Source organism: Quercus robur, chromosome 5 (genome assembly GCF_932294415.1).
Source record: "Quercus robur chromosome 5, dhQueRobu3.1, whole genome shotgun sequence".
NCBI lineage: Eukaryota > Viridiplantae > Streptophyta > Magnoliopsida > Fagales > Fagaceae > Quercus > Quercus robur.
In genome coordinates, this window is record NC_065538.1 from 262,756 (window position 1) to 286,371 (window position 23,616).

At 32.7% G+C, this 23,616-nt stretch overlaps 1 protein-coding gene across 1 annotated transcript; it reads right to left on the reverse strand.

The window, feature by feature from the left end:
* Nucleotides 1–264: 264 nt before the first annotated feature.
* On the reverse strand, nt 265–2,222 carry LOC126724734 (alkane hydroxylase MAH1-like). Its single transcript, XM_050429105.1, has one exon. It carries the CDS (start codon nt 2,062–2,064, stop codon nt 508–510), a length of 1,557 nt encoding a protein of 518 aa, XP_050285062.1. The 5' UTR covers nt 2,065–2,222; the 3' UTR covers nt 265–507.
* Between the last annotated feature and the right edge of the window lie 21,394 nt (nt 2,223–23,616).

Consider the following 23,616-nt stretch of genomic DNA (forward strand, 5'->3'; position numbering starts at 1 on the left):
ATGTGTATGTCCAACAAAACTTCCAAGAAGTTTATAGTTAATAATATAGTCTTACAACCTTGTTTCTTTATGGGAATACCACAACTGATTTTCTTTTCGTAGCCTTTTAGTATAAATCTTCACTCTTCACTTTAATTTGTTTTCTATTCAGTACTCTTCAAATAAATTCTCTCAAAATTAGCTTAATAATACCAATAAAATAATAACATGAAACAATGCACTGAAACATACTAGTATCAAAAACAAAAATAATAGGACCACATCGATCTAAAGCCCTGTTCATCTATTAAAACTTACATCAACACCAAAATATGTTGCTCCTACATGAAATGTTGCACATGCAATATCCAAACATCTCACACCACTATAAACAATACTTTCATTTCAACTATATTTATTCTATCTCAAAAAAAAAAAAAAAAAAAAAACTATATTTATTGGTTTATTGGTTGACATGGAAAACTACTTTGCCTCGGATGTGCTTTAGCTTGTCCTGAAATTACTTCGTCAAACATATCTTTTGTTGATCCTCACCTTCAAACCATGTTTCATGTGAAGTATAATGGAGATACTCGGTGAAACAAGATGGCCTTCAACTATTTGAACACGATAATTCCAAATGATGGCGCTTGCAATTATTTTCATTTGAATGAAGCTTATATCCTTACCTAAACAAGTCCTTGCTCCGGCATTAAATGCTGTGAATTTGAAAGACGGTACATGCACTATTCGTCCTCGCTCGGAAATCCATCTCTCTGGCTTGAATTCCAGGCAATCTCTGCCCCATATACCCTCCATTCTTCCCATTGAGTGTAAAGAGTATAACATTCTCGTATTTGGATTGATACAGTGGCCACTGGGAAGAACATCATTTTTAGCTGCACATCTGTGTTCGAAAGGTACAGGTGGAAAAAGGCGTAAGGACTCACATATCGCTCCATGGAGATAAACTAGCTTGCTTAGCACATTTATATCTAAAACCCTCCACCTGTTGTCGTTGTCCACCAAGTGCTCTTTGATTTCTTCTAGAATTTTAGCTTCCACTGATGGGTGTGTTGCAACAAGCCAAAAAAGCCAAGTGAGTCCGGCACTGACAGTGTCTCTTCCTGCTGATATGAGATTAGCTGCAGTGTCCCTTAGAAACTTGTTGGATTTTGTAATACCACTCATTTCTCCTTCTTGTTGCTCCATAACCATAGCTGTCAACAAGCTGAATTCTGCTTCCTCCTTCTTCTGGGTCAGTTCTTCTCGCTTGGATGAGATGTGCTCGTATAGATGTCGATCAAAAATTTTACAAGCACTTAATAGCTTCTTCTCTGTTCCAATACGAAGCCATCTTGTTAACTTCCAACATCTTTGCGGCACAAGGTGTCGATATAACAAGCATTCCTCCACTTCATCAAACCCTTTTAAAAATTCAACTTCAGGGAATTCAATGGAGAGGCAATTGAGATCGTAACCTAAAACTATTAAGCAAGCAGTATCAAAGGTGAGCCGCTGAAAAACATCTTGTAAATCAACCTCAATTCCCAGACTTGAGACATGATCAAGAACTGGAATAAGGCTCCTTTCCACCTTTCCCTTGATAGCTTCCTCAAAATACAACTGGAACTTGCTCTGCCTTATCAACGAATGGAGTACCTTCCTCTGGTTTCTCCACGAATCATTATCAGAAGTGAAAATTCCATCTCCTAGAGGTTCAAAAATCTCTCGGAACTTCGGCCCTTTTGGGTAATTGGAAAAGTTTTTGCTGCAAATGTGGTGGATGTTCATGGGATCGCTAGTGATCATGAAGTCCATGCCAGTGAACCATGGACCCTTAAACTCGACAGTGCCCTCATAATGTTTAAGAACGCGGGTTACGAACTCATGCACATGTGACGCGTGGAGAAGAAGGCCCGGGAGCATTCCAACTATCGGCCAGTTTGTGATGAATACGGCTTTATTCCATCTCCAATGGCACAGAGAAAGGAAGCATAAAAATATTGCTACTAGTATCTCTGGGTACAAAAGTACTATAGCCATTGGAATGGATAGAAGCTTTGTAGTTTCATAAAGTCCCATAGGTAGATGGCTTTTATAAGGATGCCTGGGTATTTTTAATCACCGCCAACTATTGGATGGTTACGTTCGTGGTTTGGTCTCAAAGCACGTGTATATCGTAGAAGAACTTTGCACTATTTGAATATTGAAGTAAAACGGTCAACCATAAACGTATGTAATAAAAATCCTCTATCGCTTGTAGAAATCATCACCAGTTTTTTTATTAGAATAAGAAAAGGTTGCCTGCGTGATCTGTTGATGGGTTATATTAGTGTGGAATACTATGGGTATATCTTGTTTGAGTTCTAAATCTATTACAATTTTTATTAGACAATGAACATGATTAGTAGATTTTAAAACAAAATATAAATGCTGATTTTATCTTTTTTAAGGGTCATCATGCTATATGGATACTCTCATGTGAGCTTCTCTCTCACTTTCTTTTTTGAACTAAACCAGCGGGTCTTTTGGTGCCAAAGCCAATGATCTTGTGTGGGTCATACCCGAAGTCAATCGCCAGTGCCACTTTTGATCAGAATTTAATTTCTGCCAAAAAAAGTCGACATTGTTAAACGTCTGCAACACTTTTGACAAATTGGTGCCTAAGCCAATTAAGTTGTGTGGGTCATACTCGAAGAAGATAAGTCACCAATGCCACTTTTGATCAGAATCTCCTTTTAGAAAAAAAGAAAAACGACATTTTAAAAGGTTTACAACACTTTTGACAAATCGAACTACCTGCCCCCACATGTATGTATGTATGTTATCAACAAATTTCTTTCGTGTTTCCCTGTTGATTCCCTTGAATTGTACTGTGGGGATGTGAATTGATGAATTTTGACGTTGGGGTTTTGTGTTAGTATGGTTCTGGTATTTTCTCGTCATATTGGCCATTCCCATAAAATTAAATAATATATGTGTGAAATTGAGGTGCTGAATTGAGAGGACTACGTAGTCAAACAGCTATCTTTTCAATCTATCTAACAAAATACTATTATTTTGGAACTGATGTCGAGTTCTGATTGGAACTCAACATTAATAATGTCAACTTCTAAGTTCTATGCATATTTAAGTAGAGTGGAACTCGACATTCCTAACGTCGAGTTCTACGAAAAACTTTCAAATAAATATATGTAGCAAAATTCGCATAGAACATGACATTGCTAATGTTAAGTTCTGTTTGGAACTTAACATCAGGAATATTGAGTTCTAAGTTCCAAAACAATGATATTTTGCTATATGGTTTGAAAAGGGGACTGTTTAGCTACATAGTTTTAAAACAATGGTGTTTTGCTATACGATTAATTTGAAAATGGGATTGTTTAGCTACTTAGTTTAAAAATTAAGGCTATTTATAGCCTTTCTTGCACTTGAATTGACGTGTATAAACCTTCAAATAATACCGTGATTAATTATAGAATTGAATATAGGACTTTGTTTAGGAAAGAAATTTGGCGTTTATTTAAATGTGGCAAACGGGCATATTCGGGTCTAATTCAGGTAAAAAAACAGGTCATTTTAAATGGGTTATAAACAGGCCAAGTCAATCGAGTTGCAAGTCAAGTCAACCCATATTTTTCATTTTTTAAATGAATTTGCCATTTGGTAAATCATGTAGCAAATTACTAGATATAAAATACATTACTTTGAATTCACCACTCATATCAAGAACGAGCTTAGGTCAACAAATTAGTGCTTGTTCAATAGTTATAAAATTATACAAATCCCAACATTGCTAACCAAAACAAAACAACACAAAGGATAATTAAAACAAATACACAAATTTTATTTCTACACAATATCAACATCCTAAAACATAAAGTAAAATTGCAAATGTCTTATTGGCTAGCTAATTTAACAAAAAAAATAAAATATATAAGAAATTTACAATCTTAAAAACTAATTTCATAATCTAATATCAACTGTGGTTGGCATATTATTTCAATTTGAGAATATACATCAAAATTTGATTGTTTACTTATTTATACATGGTTTCTTTTATGAATATCATGTCATTGTTAAGCAACACACACTCTAGGAAATATCATTTTTTATTTTGAAAAACCATTTATTTTGGTCATGGATTGTTAAAAAATAGGCCTATGCATCCATAATTTATGTCAACTAGTTGCAGATCCATGCATTGTGCGTGATAATTTTTTAGGTAAAATACTATTTTAATCCCTAAACTTTATAAAGAGTTTTTTTTTTTTTTTTTTAAATAGTTTTATCATATTTTTCATAATCTTGTCTATAATGTTTTTTACCATTATCATATATTTATTGGTTAATGATTTGCATAACATAGACATTAAATAAGAGGAAGAACTATTCATTAGATTTTTTTAAGTCATGGTGTATGAAGATTATGATTTTATATATATATATATATATATATATATAAGTTCCCTAGTTAGAGTTTGATTAGTTTTAACTTTAAATTTTGTGTTATTATATTTAATTGTTGATTATTAATTTAGTTAAGTGAATGTAATGATTGATTTTATTGTACTATAAAGTTTTCAATGTCCACTGTATAGCCATCTATTTTATTTCTTACTCCTCTTGACCACCTTTTTATTTTCCAAATAACGGTTATTAATTGACGTTTGATTTCATTTCTTTTTTTCTTTCTTCATTTATTCGTTTTTACTTTGTATGCTCCCTTGCTAGTTGCAAATTTTATGGTTATCAATAAGAAATAGATATCATGCATGGCTTAAATAGGTATAGATGTAGTTATGCTAGTGGTATGTCAAAGGTTTTTTTTTTGTAATTTTTCTTTCCTTCTAAATTTTCAAGAAAATATGAAAGGCATTTCTCAAGTTTGGTCTCAATCAATTAAGATATCCATAATATATTAACGAAAGTATAATGAGCCTTAAATTTTTTTTAATGTATGAAGTGGTTAGGTTAGTGGTATGTTAAATAATAATAATAATAATAAAATTAAAAATTAAAATAATTCCAAGGAAATGTAAAAGGCCTTTTTTTGAAAAAAATTAACTGTGACTTTTTGAATTGTAGAAATATGATTGTTTTAATTACCTTGTTTATAGATTTCATTATTAAGTTATAAACATCTAAATTAAAGTAGATGAATATATAAATGCAAAATTATATGTAAAGTTACAACCGCACAAGATAAATATGTATAGATAATATTTTTATTATTATTATTCATGAATCATTATTTCATTGTTTACTTATAAATATCTAAACTAAAGTTTTTTTTTTTTTCTGAAACAAAAATATAAATTAAAATAGATGAATATGCATGTAAAGGTAAAATTATATGAAAAGTTAAAACTGCCCAAGATGTGCTCCATGCTTTGTGATCATGTCTGATTCTTACACAAGTTTGGGATGGAGACTCACAATGGAATTTTAGAGGACAGATTAGCTTCGACAATTTTCAGCCGCTTCTATCTCATGTCTTTGATTTTGAGTGCAATGCTGAACTTTTTGCAATGATGGCATGGACTATATGGTTTAGACGTAATGCAATTCGCTCAACACCTCCAGGTATCCCAGTCGATCAAATGCAGCAGTGTGTAATCGATTCCCTACTGGAATTTCGAGCTGCCTAGCCAAGGAAGCAACCAACACCACCTCGGCCACTGTCAAAATGGTTTCCGCCTGTTAAGGATTATTACAAGGTAAACTTCGATGGCACCGTTTTTAAGGAGGAAGATAAAGTGGGTATTGGAGTGATAATTCGCAACTGCCATGGCATGGTTATGGCCTCATTATCTCAAAACATTCCTATCCCTAGAGACTCTCCCTCTTCATTTTATCAATAATAGATACCCTTATCTTCAAATGAATTTCCTTATTTCAATTCAAATTTTTTTCATATATTTTGTCTCATCATTCTTAATATTCTCATTTTAGTTATACTCATTTTATGAATATGCTGCTTCTTAACAACCCAATATTCAGTACCAAAAGACATAGCTATTCTTTTATATATATATAAGGTTAAAATTACCAAGTCTAAGGTCAAACTAAAATTTATTTTATAATCAACCCAACTATGTATAATCTCTCTCTCTCTCTCTCTCTATATATATATATATATACACACACACATAAAACCAAAATATCTTACCTCTCTACAATTTTCCACATCAGCATTATTTAAATAAAAAAAAAACAAAAAATCAGTAAAAAAAAAAATACATAACCTTTCACATGTTTAAACCATTTCTATTTTTGCAACTCAGTTACCTATCCTACAGAAACACTACTAATCCTATTAAATAGTGAAAACAAAATCTAAACCCGATTATCTCTCTCTCACTCAAAAGCTGTAACTGTCGCCTACAGTTCCTTCTCCCTCCTGTATTTGTGTTGTTCCTTTCTTGTAACAACAAAGGTTCTATTCTTAATTTTTGTTCTTCCATTCACTTTTTTTTTAGATTTAATCTTCTCGATTAATTTCTGCTTTCTTATTGCCTCTCTCTTCCATCTTTTCCTCCATTTGCAGCATACAGTACTTTTGTCGTCCTGCCAAAAATAAAAATTTGAATCAAGGTAATAGTTTTTTTCAATAATATATATATATATACATATATATAAAATATATATTGTTTTTTTTCAATAATTTTTAAGCTCGAATATTCAAATTCTTTAATTTTTTTGGCTTTTTGAAAGTTTTAACATTTGAATTTTTGGGTTCTTTTTTTGCTATAACTGAATTTGTCAACTATATAGCCATGGATTAGTCTTTTGATAGTAGCCACATCTTTCTCTTATATTTTTCTATTGTGTGATCAAATATTTTTGTTATGCTTTAATAATTTCAGCTTTGAATCTTATACATGATACATTATACATTTATGCAAATTTTCCCATGCATTGCATGGATTAGCAACTAGTAATTACTAAAGCGATTGACTCATTTTAAAATTTAGTCTTATAAGGATATTTCAACCTTCTTGATCATTTTATTGAATACATATGGTTAGCGTGAACATATAACTCTAGCTAATGATGTCAAGCCAACTACAATTTATTATTTAATCTTTAAGGATGTAAATTACAATTTAATTATACAATTTCTTGGTCCATGTTTTATAATAGGAGGGTGTAACACCACCGAGGGGTATGGTCTAGCAGTCTTGAGTGATGCACAAGATACGCTGAGTGTGTGGTCCAAAGTTCGAGTTTGAATATGGACTCACTTGGGTTGCCTCCCTCAGCAGCTCAAGGTTCACTAATGTCCCTCGTGGGGCTGGGAAGTTATGGCTCACTGACTACATCACCATTTTCCTCCACAAGTTTAGACCATCTTCAGCAACACTTTATGACAATGTTGTAAGGAAGCTCATTCACACCTTACTAGACCTTATCAAACAAAGTTTCACCCCCCCCCCCCCCTCTTTTTTGACTTGGGTGTTAAATCCTATCTAACGTATGCAACACTATTGATAAATTGAACCACCTCACATGTTATCAAGCATTTTCTATCGTACTACCCATAAATTTTATTGTAATGGTGTGAATTGAATGATTTTACTCTAAGCCTTATTTCTAATCATATTTTTTCATATAATTTCACTCATCTATCTTAATATTTTCATTTTTTAGTAATACTCATTTTATAAATATGTTACTTAAAAGATTTAGATTAGCAAAGTCTTGTAATTAAGGTCAAACTAAAATGAATTTAATTTTATAGTCAATGAGTAATTCTTAGATACTTATGGAACACGAAGAATGGTGTTCCATCCTCTCGTATTCATGGTGAGGTCCACTCATTAAATTCATGGTGGAGTCCACCATGAATGTGAGAAAATGGAGCATAATTTCTCCATACTTCGGAAGTACCTAACAATTTTCATATATAATAAAGTGAATAAAAAGTTACGTGCTCATTGGGAAAGAAAATTTAGTCTTACAAGGATATTTCAATCTTTTTTTTTTTATAACCTTTTTTTATTATTTTATTGAATGCATATGGTTAGCATGAACATATAACTCTAGTTAATGATGTCAAGCCAACTACAATTTAATGGGTGAGGTTTGTATCCAGTGTCCAGTTGCATTAGACCCGTTGAGATTATAACATATGTCTGCTTTTGAACATTTGTCACCATCTTAATGGATCTAGTGCTCTACATGCACTGGACCTAAGCCTCACCCCAATTTAATTATAAAATTTCTTGGAACAAGTTTTATAAAAGGAGGGCGTAACAGTGTCACCCACCTGATGTCCCATTATATAGGAATTTAGTACTTTTTAAGGGCCAATTATGTTATTTTGGTCTCAAAATCTTTTTGGGTAAATGTGGCCATACTTAGAGCAATTGCATCAGTGGATGTAAAATTTTTGTCTATTTTGAAAAAAAAAAATACTTTTTTCTATTTTACACACCCACTTTTACAAAACACCCACATCAGTTTGTCTATTCTACCATCTATTTTATTTAAATAATCATTTTCCTCACTTTCATTATTATTTATCACAAATCGTTTTCCTCACAACTCTCTCTCTCTCTCTCTCCATTCTTGAAGACACCGCCGCCTCCATGGATGAAACTCGCCTCTCCCTCTCCCCCTCTTGGTTGAAATTGCTTCTCCCTCACGGTCACAAGCACCGATCCACAAGCACCTTCTCTACCACAAGCACCGATCCATAGAGATTTGTTCCAATCGATCCAAAAACTCTGATCTCCTCCACAAGCACCGAGACTCGTTCCAGTCAACTTCTAAGCACCAACCCGCTGCCACAAGTTCGCAACAATGCTCTCTTTGTCTCTGTTGGTGTGCTCATGTATGGGTGTGTTTGATTTTTGGTCGATTTTGTGGTGTATCCGTGTGTGGGTTTGTTTGATTTTTGGTTGATTTTGTGGTGTGTCCATGTTATGGTGGTGGTTGGCGGTGCTAGGTTGCAGTGGTGGGTTTGTTTGCGGTGGTGGGTCTATGTGTGGTTGGTGGTGCTAGGTTGTGATGCTTGGTTACGGTGCTAGGTCTATGTGTGGTTGGTCGTGCTGGGTTGCGTTGATCAGTTGTAGAGATTATGGGTTAAAGAGAGAGAGTTAGGGAAAGAGAGAGAATGTGAGGGGAGAGAAAAAAAATATTAAAATAATATATAGAAAGTTACAGTAACTGTGCATATATGCACGATTACTGTAGCACTTTTGGATATATACAAACTTATCCAAGCACTGATGTGGGTGTTTTTTGGGGTAAAATGTGTAAAACTAGTGTTTTTTTTCTATTTTCCACTATCTGATATAGTTTCTCTTAGTCCCCACAAACCTCCCTATTTCCATCTTCTTCCATTGCATACCTAATACGCTAGTGTGAGCTTCTCTCTCAATCTTTGGGAGAAAAGTGTGATTATTTGTGCAAAGAGGAGAAAATAGGAGAGTAAATGGTGGGGTGCGTGTTTGGTTGAAGGGGTTGATTTTTGGGGGGAAAATTGTTTTTTCTCAAGCCCATATTTTTGGGAGGTTTTTCTTTCTTCTCAAATTTGGGAGAAAATGGGGGAGAAAGTGTAGGAAAATTAAAATACTTTTTATCCCATACTTTTTATTCTTCTCACTAACCACATCACCACATTTTCCTCCACTAGTTTGCTCCACCTTCAACAATACTTTATGTCAATTTTGTAAGGAAACTCATTCACACCTGACAAGACCTTATCAAACAAACTTAGATTCCCCTCTTTTTGGACTTGGTGTTAAAGGCCATGTCAAATGTATGCGACATTAATGACAAATTGAACCACACTACAAGTGTTATCAAGCCTTTTCTTTTGTATTATAATGTTAGTTCTCGTAAAATACTTTTTATCCCATACTTTTTATTCTTCTCACTAACCACATCACCACATTTTCCTCCACTAGTTTGCTCCACCTTCAGCAATACTTTATGTCAATTTTGTAAGGAAACTCATTCACACCTAACAAGACCTTATCAAACAAACTTAGATTCCCCTCTTTTTGGACTTGGTGTTAAAGACCATGTCAAATGTATGCGACATTAATGACAAATTGAACCACACTACAAGTGTTATCAAGCCTTTTCTTTTGTATTATAATGTTAGTTCTCGTGGATTTTACTATAATGGTGTGAATTGAATAATTTTACTATAAGCTTTATTTCAAATCTTTTTTTTTTTTTTAATATTTCCTCTTGTCCATCTTCATATTCTCATTCTAATTATACTCATTTTATGAAAATGTTGCTTCTTAACAACCCAATAATATTTAGTACCATGTCATTGACACATGACAAGACGTTATCAAACAAACTTAGATTCCCCCTTTCTAGACTTGGTGTTAAAGACCATGTCATACGTATGTGACAATTATGAAAAATTGAACCACCCCACGTGTTATCAAGCCTTTTCTTTTGTATTATAATGTTAGTTCTCGTGGATTTTACTGTAATTGGGTGAATTGAATGATTTTACTCTAAGCTTGATTTCAAATCATATATATTTTTCGTATATTTCCTCTGATCCATCTTAATATTCTCATTCTAATTGTACTCATTTTATGAAAATGATGCTTCTTAACAACCCAATAATATTCAGTACCATGTCATTCACACCTAACAAGACCTTATCAAACAAACTTAGATTCCCCCCTTTTTGGACTTGGTGTTAAAGACCATATCAAACGTATGCGACACTTATGACAAATTGAACCACCCCACATGTGTTATCAAGCCTTTTATTTTGTATTATAATGTTAGTTCTCGTGGATTTTACTATAATGGTGTGAATTGCATGATTTTACTATAAGCTTTATTTCAAATCTTTTTTCTTTTTTCTTTTTTGTATATTTCCTCTCATCCATCTTAATATTCTCATTCTAATTATACTCATTTTATGAAAATGTTCCTTCTTAACAACCCAATAATATTCAGTACCATGTCATTCACATTCACACCTGACAAGACCTTATCGAACAAACTTAGATTCCTCCCTTTTTGGACTTGGTGTTAAAGACCATGTTAAACATATGTGACACTTATGACAAATTGAACCACCCCACGTGTTATCAAACCTTTTCTTTAGTATTATAGTGTTAGTTCTCGTGGATTTTACTGTGATGGGGTGAATTGAATGATTTTACTATAAGCTTTATTTCAAATCATATATATTTTTCGTATATTTCCTCTCTTCCATCTTAATATTCTCATTTTAATTATACTCATTTTATGAAAATGTTGCTTGTTAAAACCCAATAATATTCAGTACCATGTCATTCACACCTAACAAGACCTTATCAAACAAACTTAGATTCCTCTCTTTTTGAACTTGGTGTTAAAGACCATGTCAAACATATGTGACAGTTATGACAAATTGAACGACCCCACATGTTTTATGAAGCCTTTTCTTTAGTGTCATAGTGTTAGTTCTCATGGATTTTATTGTAATGGTGTGAATTGAATGACTTTAATGGTGTGAATTTTACTATAAGCTATATTTCCTCTCATCCATCTTGATATTCTCATTCTAATTATACTCATTTTATTAAAATGTTGCTTCTTAACAACCCTATAATATTCAATACCATGTCATTCAAACCTAACAAGACCTTATCAAACAAACTTAGATTCCCCCCTTTTTGGACTTGGTGTTAAAGACCATGTCAAATGTATGCAACACTTATGACAAATTGAACCACCCCACATTTGTTATCAAACCTTTTCTTTGTATTATAATGTTAGTTCTGGTGGATTTTACTATAATAGTGTGAATTGAATGATTTTACTATAAACTTCATTTCAAATTATATTTTTTTCGTATATTTCCTCTCATCCATTTTAATTCTCATTCTAATTATACTCATTTTATGAAAATGTTGCTTCTTAACTACGTACCCAATAATATTCAGTACCACAAGATAGTTGGTCTTTTTTTTTTTTTCTTTTTCTAATAAAAGGTTAGGATTAGCAGGTCTTATGTTTAGTATCACTCTAATTTGTAATTACGGTCCATCAGAAATGCATTTTATAATCAACCTTACTATGTATAATAAAATGACTGACTCATTGGGAAAGAAAATTTAGTCTTATGAGGATATTTCAATCTTTCTTGATTTTTTATTGAATACATATGGTTAGTGTGAATATATAACTTTGGCTAATGATGGCAAGTCAACTACAATTTAATGTTTAAGAATGTAAATTACAATTTAATTATACAATTTCTTTGACCAAGTTTTACAAAAACAGTGTTTAAGTGTAACAGTAATACCCATTATATAGGAATTTAGTAATTTTGAAGGGCCAATTTTGTAATTTTGGTCACAAGATTTTTTTCTGGGCCAATGTAGCCTTACTCTATAGTCTAGTCTTCACAACCCTTCTTCTTATTCAGCTGCGTACCTAATACTCTCGCTGTCTCGCATTAGCTTCTCTCACACTCTTAGGGGCTGATTGGTTGGGGGAGAAAAGTGGGGTTATTTGTGGGAAGAAGAGAAAATGGTGATGTGTGTTTGATTTGAGGGGGTTATTCAGCTGCGTACCTAATACCCATTGTGTGTTTGATTTATACCAACTTCATTTTCCATCCTCACATTTTTCTTCACAACCAAACAAATAAATTCTCCATCTCTCTACTTTTCCATCCTCTCAATCAAACACAAATGGGAGAAAACTAAATTTCTTCTTTCCTCTCCCCATTTTTTATCCTCTTACTTTTCTATCTCCTTCTTATTTTCTATTCTCCTACTTTTCCACTCTTCTAACCAACCGAACCTTTTTTGTCAATGTTGTCAAGATACTCATTCAAACTTAGAGACAGTTTGGATCCACATCCTGTGTCTACGTTTTCAGGAAACTCACGTTCTCTTTTTTTTTTTTTTTTTTTTTTTTTTTTTAAGATCAGCGCTTATGTCACTGTTCATTGTCCATGAACAGTGATTTTAGGCTTATGAACAGTAAAAAACAGAGTGAACAGTAATTTTTCACCCATTAAAAAATTATTTTGCTACAATGTTTTCAATTTCAGTAAAAATAAATTGTATCCAAACGGACCTTAGACTCTCCCCCTTTTTGGACTTGGCACCTTGAAATTTGGCCAACCCCACGTGTTATCAAGCCTTTCCATTCGTGTTATAATGCTAGTTCCCATTGATTTTACTGTAATGGTGTGAATTGAATGATTTTTGAGGTTATGATTTTGTGTGGGTATGATTTGGTCAATGTTGTCAGTGAACTCATTCACACCTGACAGATCCCTTATCAAACAAACTTATAGACTTCCCCCTTTTTGGACTTGGTGTTAAAGACCTGGTCAAACGTCTGCAACACTTTTGACAAATTGTACCACCCCCATTTGTTATGAAGTCTTTTCTTTCTTGTTTTAAGAAAAATACTAAGACTTTACAAATTTTTACAATTTTTGTTACAACTCATCATGTTGTAAGTTGTGGGTAGTGAAAGTATAGACCTACATGGACTTATCACATTTTCTTTATTACTCACAACTCACCAAATGAAAAGTTGTAAAAAATTTTATGGTCACAATATTGATCGTGTTATAAATTTATAATGTTAGTTCTCATGGATTTTACTATAATGGTGTGAATTGAATAAAATTTCAGGTTAGGGTTTTTACATTATATTTGTTATTCCCCTAAATTAAAAAATATAAAATATTTTAGTGTGAAATTGAGGTCCTGACTGGAGAGGTGTATGAACCTTCAATATGGTGAATACAAATAAGATGGGGATTCATTATAGAATTGAATGTAAGATTCAGTTCAGGTAAGAACTTTGGAGTTTGTTCACCCGGTTGCCATTATCTCAAATTAGGTATTTTAATATGTGATTAAGATCCCTATTTAGTAAATTGAAACTTCAATTGGGCTGGATGTAAAATCTGTTTTAGAATAATCTAAGAGTATGAGAAATCAATAAAAATGAGCTATTGAAACAAATATATTAGTGGTTTTCACTTGAGGTTGGGCTCTTGGATTTTGTAGATTTTCTTTTGAGATTTTATATCTAATCCGGTACTGGAATATTTTGTCCCCCTAGTTAAACCAAATGACACTTGGTATGGTGTTAGTAACTTTGGTGAAAATGTGATATATGATATAAGTGAAGGGGCTTTTGGTGTCTAGAAAAGTCCTAAGTGTAATTTACAATTTTTTGCTACTTTTAGTTAATATACACAAACCCCAAGGAGTTGGCTAAGTGGTTCCTAAAACCTCATAATATTCATGAAATTCTAGGTTTGAAACCTCTTGTTTGTTTGGCCTGTTACATCCATGTTATTATTTCTTCTCACACATCCATGTGATAATTTCTTCTAGCTACTCGCATATAAGTTTGTATCCATGTTAATTATAATTCATTTGCTTGAGTCTAATTTTTCTATGTTATCATATCTACGTTATAATTTGCTAAAATAAGTGAGCATTCACAATAAGAAAGCAAAAAAATATAGCTTTTATAGCAACTCAAAATACTATTTTATTTATTTTAACACCTCACTTTTAATACACCCAACATCAAAGGTTTTACTTTAACATTCAACACATTAAAATAATACAAACAACATAATAAAATAATATATTCAACACAATAAATAGCAATCACAATCATCAACACATTAAAATGCTATTTTTTTTAACGTCACACATTAAAAGAAAATTTTCTTAACCTTTAAGCTATAGTGAGCTGCTATCTATAGCAATCACTAACTCAAATTTTAATTGAGTTTACCTCCTTTACTCTACAATACCTTTCGAGAATATTGGTTGTTAAATTGACTTTTATTAGGGATGCTCTTTCTTTCTTATCCTTGTACAATGAGCAATGCAGATTCACCGTATTCTAAAAGTTATAATATTTCAGTTTCTTCTCTCACCCACCCTCACCCTCACCCTCACCCTCACAGCAGTTTCTTCTTTTTATCTTTTCCCTTAGCCTTTCTTTGACTTTTGTTGTCATAGGATTGGTTGGCCAAACTTACCACATAATAAATAAATATTTAAATTATTTTTTTAAATTTGTGACATCAGTTCCTAAATGTTATATGGTAAAATTTGAAAAACAAATCCTCTCTATTTGAACTATATAATTTATATCTATTTAATGATTCAAATTAAATTTTATAAATAAAAAGGTATGCAGACTAACGTGTCATTTAAAATTTTTAATAACATGACAGTCTGTACATCATCAAATTTAGAAAATAAAATATTAACCTTTAAAAAGATAAAATGAAAGTAGATCATTTTTCATAAAATTTGTAATATTTCACATTTAAAAAAAAAAAAATTGTAGTATTCCTAACATAATTCTTTCTTTATCATTGAGCATAAGTTTCCTTTTATAATATCCATTACTCTATTACTACTTTTCCGCTTGTATTTACTTTCTTTAAGTCCATCTATGTTTTCCGCTTGTCCTCCACTCTTTTTGGCTCCATATAAGTCTTGCAACTCTGGTGTTGCCCTAACTTATATTTCTGTGACCATCGCGCATCCTTGGTGTGATATATGGTCATTCACAAGTATAAGTATTTGTGGGGTATGGGAGGTAAGGGCCGGGGTTTAAGTTTCCAGGAGAGAGTTTCACACACATATATACTTAAATTAGATTAGAGTAAAATTCTATTTTTGTAAAAAAATATAAAAATAAAATAAAAAAACTTATATTTCTGTGAAATTTTGAAATATTAGCGTTTGATTAGTGTCAGATGCATGCTGGTTTTTTTTATTTTTTTGGTAATTTAGCTTATGAAATTGATATCTCGTTATCTACGATTGCATAAGATGATCATGATGTGATAAAAATAAAAGCAGGCGCTTCTTTATATTTTCCAGGTGACTAATCTAATTGGCCAGCTGCATGGTTATCAGCCTCCGATGTGAAATTATGGCAACTCAGATATGAAATTTGCCCTACATTATGGCTGCTTGCCTGACTGGTTGCCAAAGATTGATATTGGAATCTTTGATGTCTTTTTGTTTGCATCTAACTTTATGAGGTAACTTGATTTTATTGTTTAAAAAAGGAGTAGTGGCATTTGAATATGTCGTCGACCTTAAAAAGTGTTTGCTACTTTGCTTATCATAAATGAAAATTTATTTTTCGAAAATCATCACTACTTTTCATGGCTCTATTTGATGTTGAATGGTTTTTATTGCTGCTCGTTTTTGGCAGTTTCCAAAAGCAAGAGAGGAATGAAGCTGTTTTGCACATTATGGGGCCACCTTTCTTGTAGATGTGAACCTTGGTAGGTTATATATATATATATATATATATATATGTATGTATTGATGTGGTGCTGGACTTCCAAATGATTTATTTTGGGCCCGATGGTAATAGTCGAGTACGATTATGAGTTATAAAAGCCTTTATTTAGGTATGGTTTTAAAAATTGGATCTAACCTCCGGTTGGTTCAACTGAGAACTGACATAATACCGGAGGACAGACGAAGCTGGGGGGAGATTGGAGAGTCGTCAAAACCTTGGATCTGAATGGACCAATAACTGTATTTCATTGGAGAAATTTCGTTGGAGGAATTCTAAAACTTGGACCATACGTGGTCTATAAAAATTATTGTGCAACTCTCTTTCAACTTACCATGCACCGCATATCTTTTCCCATTTAATATTAGAAGAGTGCAACATTCATAATAAATCACAGGTGGTTAGTTATTAGTTCTAATTTGAATCTAAATTGTAAACTATTTTTTCACCCACTCATAACAACCAATAACAAACTACCACTTAAGATTTGTTGTAAAAGTGATGTGAAAATATTGTGGACATAATATTTTTCTATAAGATTATATAATCCTATAATTAAGCCAACAGTTTTTATTTATTTTTTGGTTTTAATTCATAAAAAAGAGTTTTATATTTGTTGTAAGTTATAATAAAAATATGAAGATTTTCCGATCAAAGAAAAAACGAGGATTTATTGTTTACTATTTTATTTTCATTTTTCCTTTGTTTAGACATTTGGAACATAAGTTTGTAATTTATTTGTATTAATTAACAATTATTAATTAAATTATTTGATTTTTTTATGTAGTCTAGTTTTTAAAACCATGCCTTTAGGGTTGATTTTTTTTTTTTAGGTGCTTCTACATAGTTTTTTAATTAATTTATTTATTTATACAAGATGGAAATTCAACTCTAACTTAATTTAAGTGTATATGTGTATGAAACTCCTTCTTAGAAACTTGAACCCCGGCCCTTATCTCCCCACTCCCCAAAAGCTTTATATTTATGAAGTAACCATTAAACGATTAATGACATGTGGTTGTTTATGTGTGTGTGTGTGTGTGTGTTGGGCGCCGGGGGGGGGGGGGGGGGGTGGTGAACTTGGGGCTCTAATTGCACACAACCTCCTAGTGCAACTAAAAAATAATGTAAACTCAATTGCAGATTATTCAAAATTAATAATATTTTAGTGAGTCCGAGACTGATCCATAGGGAATGATTGACACTAAAAACCTCTATTTTTCCATAGAAAATAAAAATAATTATTTGTTTTTTATTCACCCGAAGATGAAGCAAGATAATATTAAAACTATAATTAAAATAGAAAAATATAGAGAAATTAATGGAGAAAAATACTAGGGATTCAAAGAACCACCTTGTTGGTTTATATATTGACCCCAGTTAACTAACCGATTACCTAAGTTGATTAATTAGCCTAAATTACATGCAAATCTAATTAAGTCACAATCAAATCACCAAACTAAATGATACGACGATTTGATCATGATGGGGAAAACTCTTGCAGGCAACACCCCACCAAGTGAATTTCAGATTACCACTCTCGAAAAATCTACTAACAAGAATAGAGGTTACAAGTCACAACAACTCTTGGTATGAGTATGGCTCTCTATGTCTATGATGATGGCCGTAATTATTTATTTTTTTTTTTTTTAATGTTTTGGAACCCCAGTGCACAAATCCTAAGACATGCCAAGTCATCATGGGCTGAAAACAAAAAAAATACTATTATGTTTTCCCGAAACTCGATAGATCGAGAGGTGTCAAGCCAAGTATCGAGATTCATTTATTCTTGATAAATCAATAGGTATTGAGAGAGGTATCAAGATTTGTAGTTTCAGCTTTTTTTAAGCAGTTTCTTGAGTAGTCTTGTGTCCAATTCATATCACTTGTTGACAAGATAAGACACACTTAAACTTGGACTCATTTACATAAAAAGTGCATTTTGAACTCCAATATGACAACATACAAAAATATGACCCTTACACACCTAATATTTTATCATATCAACTTAGATTATTTTTAACTCAATTAGGGTAGAGAGCCAACTCGCCTAATCGGAAGATAACACAATAAAGTACTCAAAAACTTGTAGAGTAGATTAAATATGAGTGATTGAGCAAGTAATTCAATTGACATGCTATAGGGTAAGTAATCAATATATTCTCAAATTTTAATAAATAATTGAGCTCAAGTATTTGACATCTATAAAATCAAATTAAATCTTAAGAACTTGTCAATATGCAATGATTCTAGATAGTAAAATTAATCTCAAAATTCAATAATCAATCCATACTCGTATAACCCCAATATGAAATAGATTTAGCACTGCATGCAGTCTATAACTCAAAAAATTGTCCACCCTTATCTAACTCTGCACGTAACGTTTTACTTTCTTAACTTTGTTAACAATTTTTTGTTTGGCCACATGGTCAATACTTCTTGGAAGGATATTTTTATTTTTGCCGCATATTCGACACCTCACTAGTTGAAGTAGCAAATCCAAAAGGACCAAAACTAACTACATAAACAATTTTATCATAATAACACATGCATATCTACAACACCTCACAAAGCTAACAGTATAAAATAATAATCATAGTCATATTAATAATGCTAATAATCTGGGTATTACTAGTACAGATGTACCATGTTAGTTTAGATGGTGACTTGATATGGTACTCCTACCTTATACATTCTCATCATGTCACACACTCCATTTTCTATAAGAAGAGATCATTGAATAAGAGATTAAGAGGAGCCAATTTTGACTATAGTACGCATTGTGAATGAGTGTGAGATGTTAGTAATTGGGTCGAATTTAATTTAACCCATGGCCTATGAATCGTTCACATAGGTTATCTGATAAGTGAGTTTAAATTTAAATTAATCTTGATATAAGTTGTCAAGATCAATAGTGAAGTTATTTAAGATGAGTAGTTGGGTGTTTGTAGGATCACCCACCCTAATAGTGGGGTTTAACCCTATCTACTTTAAATACTCCTATAGTAGTCAGATAACAATGAGACAATGAGATAAAACATACATTTTTATTTTTTGTAAGTGCTCTTTCAAATAGCTAGGCAATCTCTCTCTAGGGAAACCATCAACACTGCTCTGGAACTTGGAGCTTGGAATTTAGGAAGAGACTCTAGTAGCATCTCTGGTGACAAAAATGTGGTACAAGAAGTGTAGAGATCGTGACAAGTGGATGATCTGTTCTACTAGGGCGAACCCGTCTAACCCTAAGCCCAACAGTCTACTCCAAATTGCTAAGTCAGTCAGATGCAGGTTTGACTATACTTCAAAACCGATATTTCAGTTCAAGTGATGGTTTAGATGTTTGAAACCCACCACAACCAACCCAACCGAAAATACAGCACAGTTCTACTTTTTCCTTCAGGTCTCAGTTCTAGTTCTGCTTCATCTGCATGTGTTTTTTATTTCTCTTTCAAGTAGGCTGGGTAGGTTTCTCCTTTGCATGCAATAGGCTTTGTCATATCATACACCATAAATTAATTATAAAAAATATTGTTTGAATCATTATCAGTAGTTATTCATGTAAGCCATTAGCACTATTGTTTACTTTTGGGGCAATACTTACATACTCCCAAAGTTGTGCTCTGGGCTCTCACAAATGGAATGGACCCCGCTATGGGGCCCACCCCCTTTGTAAGAGCCCGAAGTATTACTATGAGAGTATGTAAGTTTTTTCGTACTTTAAATGATGAAATTGCAATGAGCCCAACAACCACAATGGGACAAAGCCATTGATGCTCATCAATATTCCTAGTCCCAATCTTCAAATCTCTCTTTAAAGCTTAAACTGTAGCCTGGACTCTTCCTTACCATCACCATTACTAACTTGCCAACTCGTCACTTCGCATGTTTGTTACCATGTGTTGGTTCTCCACTCTCTCTCACATATGATTTCAAACTCTCATTTATCTCTTTATCTCCATTCAAAGCTCATAGATCTTTGGTTTGTGCTCTTGTTATGTTTGATTTCTCTCTTTCTCCATTTCAGGCTTTTTCTTTGTTTTATTTCCCTCTCTTTTGTGCTTTTCCATTAGACTGATCACTCGACGAAGTTGACCTGCCAAACCGAAAAACAAAGACAAACGGTTTCGATCGACTATTGGTTGACAATGGGTGAAAAATCTATTCACCCAACCTAAGTGCGTTGAGTGACAGGTTGACCATAAACCTGTTCCGCTTGACTCATGGACAACCCTACGTTCTACAAAGGTATGTGAAATTATGAACCATCTAATTTATTCTACAACATGCTTATATAATCAACTTAACCCATAAATCATATGATTAATACTTGAACCTGATTAAACATAAAAGCAGCAATATATATTGGTTGAAAAGAAAAGGAGAATGAAATTTGTTAGAATAATGTAACATGATTAAACTCATTATTTGCTAACTCCTTAAGTATTTGGGAGAAGCAATCATTTATCATAATATCATATCAAATGGTTTGGATTTTTGATATCATCTCTAGTCTACTTCCCATATAAAAATCTCACGTGTTGAGCCTCACCTATTAAGTGGGAGCCTGGACCAACATGTGATGTAAGTATTAGAATAATGATTAGGGGTAATTATAGTAAACCCACTTATTATTATGTTCAAATTCACATCACCTACCCACAGTTTGAAAAGTGTCACTTTACCCACATGAGGTCATTTCATTTGTCTCTCATAACCAACTTTTGCTAAAAATAGGACTTCCCTTTTTTGTTTCTCTCCTCCAAAAAAGAATATATATTAAAAAAAAAAAAAAAAAAAAAAGACCTAGGGAAAAACAAGATCAAAACTTAGGGTTTGGAGAAAATAAAGAACAACCCCATTTTCTCTAAAGAAGAGAGTTGAATCCTTAAGCATGTACCCAGGATATACACCCAAACAAAACAATCACATATCCAAGACGCAAAAAACTCAACAAGCATGAACCTAAGACAAACAAGTGTTTGAGGTCTTGGGTGTGAATAGATCGAAGAGAAAGAAGAAAGAGTTGGAAAGAGAGAGAGAGAGAGAGAGAGAGAGAGCGAGAGAGAGAGCCCACAAAAAAACTAGTGGAGCAAAATCCAGCAAAATACCCAAATTAACAGACCTAGAAAACCCTAGAAAACCCACTACAAACATCTCTGAAAGAAACCTAGTAAGCTCAGAACCCATCTCCTTCAATAAGAATAAAATCATTCTCACCTTGTTCTATTTGGAATTTTGTCAAGCACTTACTGAACCACTTGCAAATTAAACCCAATTAGATAAGCGGCCAAACTCCAACTAAACACGCAAAGCCCAGCCATCGGCAAGCCAATTGAAGACCGCAATTCACTTCAAGCTAGTTCGCACAGAAAATCCAGAAAGGCTAGCAATTCGAACACACCTAAACATAAACCCAGAAGAGAAACTTGCCCAAAACCCAAAAAAAACTTTAGTAATTCCATTTTCAGATCTAGGTTGGTGGCTAGGTTTACTAATTTTTTATGGTGGATGAGTTTCAATGAAAGATTTTGGTTTAGAAGAGAGAGAGAGAGAGAGAGCCACTCCAGTTGTGACTCACAATGGTTGCTAACAGCCAAAGAGAGAATTTGGGTTTTGCGTTTGAGAGGGAGAGATGAGGTTTACAAGTTTGAGAGGGAGAGATCGAAGAGGAGATAGGAAGGTTTAATATGATGAGGAAGGGTTTAATTTAAAGGGAGATAATAACTTTAACTGGTGTGTGTGTGTACTAAGCACAATCTGATATGTTGATACAATTTGATATTTGAGTTACTGCATTCTATTGAATTCTTGTGTTCCATTGAACTTCTTAAGCCAAGTTTCTATGGTTATAGTTAAAGTTCTAAGGCATTGCATAATTGTTTTTTACAATTAGCACTCTTTGATCTTGTTCTTCTTAGTTTTTTATTTTTTGTTTTTTGTTTTGAGATGAGAAAGACATAAAAGGGAAGCGAAAAAATATATTTTCTCATGTTTTTAATAAAGGAGGGTTACGAGAGACAAATTGAGCAAACCTCAGGTGGACAAAACAAAGTTACATTTTTCAAACCATAGGTAGGCAATGCGAATTCAGACCTAACTACAGGTAGGTTTACTGTAATTACTCCTAACAATTAAGTAATTAAATTCACCATTTCCTAATAATTCAAACTTTTGTGAGAATCAATAATTTATCACTGTTAAATGTAGTAAAAAGTGGTACAGTATTTAGGCAAAGGGGAAGCAATAATTACGGTGAATAACTCCCATTTTCAAAATGAGGCAACTTGCCTGAATCTTCCTCCATGTGAACCCTTGTAATGTTAAACTTCCTATGCCCACCACCAAACTCCATAGGAAGATCCAAATCAATATAACCATTACTTGCAATTGGAACATCAGACCAAGAAAAGTCAAGGCTCTAATACCAAGTGATAGTGTGGAAGCAAAAATAATAGAGAAGAACTATGATTTTTATTAAACTATATCTGAAATTGTTCCAAAAACATTTACGGACTTGAAGACCTATTTAAAGATTCTATAAAACTTGATAGATAAAAAAAATATTTTTTAAAACAAATCCTAATTGATTCCTAATCATAATAGAACTTAAATTTGACTTTAAAAAAACAGTAAAAGCACCTAAACTCAAAAAAATAAATACCCTAAAAATATATATGAAAAAAGAAGTCGTGAAATTTATTATTTAGATGATAGTTGTTAGTTGAATAATTAATCTCATAGCGATCCAGTTTAGTGTGTCTTACACACTTAACACCCACCAACACATCAACTAAAAATCTTCACTACCATGATCAAGACAAACTATCTTAATTGGCATATTATAGTCTTCTCAGATGAAACACCCAATTTCATCACCAACTACAAACTACTTTTTTGAGTTTATAAGGAACTTGTGATTTATATTTTTTGTAAGTAACTCACATAAATCACATACAATGCATTTCAAGGACTATATGGTAATGTCCAATTAGTTCATATACAAATAGTATCATATAATTAAACAATTTAATTATTTATATTATGCCAATAAATTGGATTTTAAGGCACAGGCCCTAATAAAAACTTATGCACCTTGATATGAGTTGATTTGAAAGAAGTAAAGCTAGAAAGAAAATTATATCTATTCCACATGGTAGTTGTTGGACCCCTGCCATTTGCCATGACAAAATTGGATTAAAAAAGGTGCAAACATCTTTTTGATCCCTACATTTTGGGTCAGATTTCAGTTTGGTCCCCATTTTTTTGAGCTCCTATTTTGGTCCTTAAATTTTTTTAAAAAATTTCAATGTCATCGTTACCGTCATTTCACTAACAAAAATT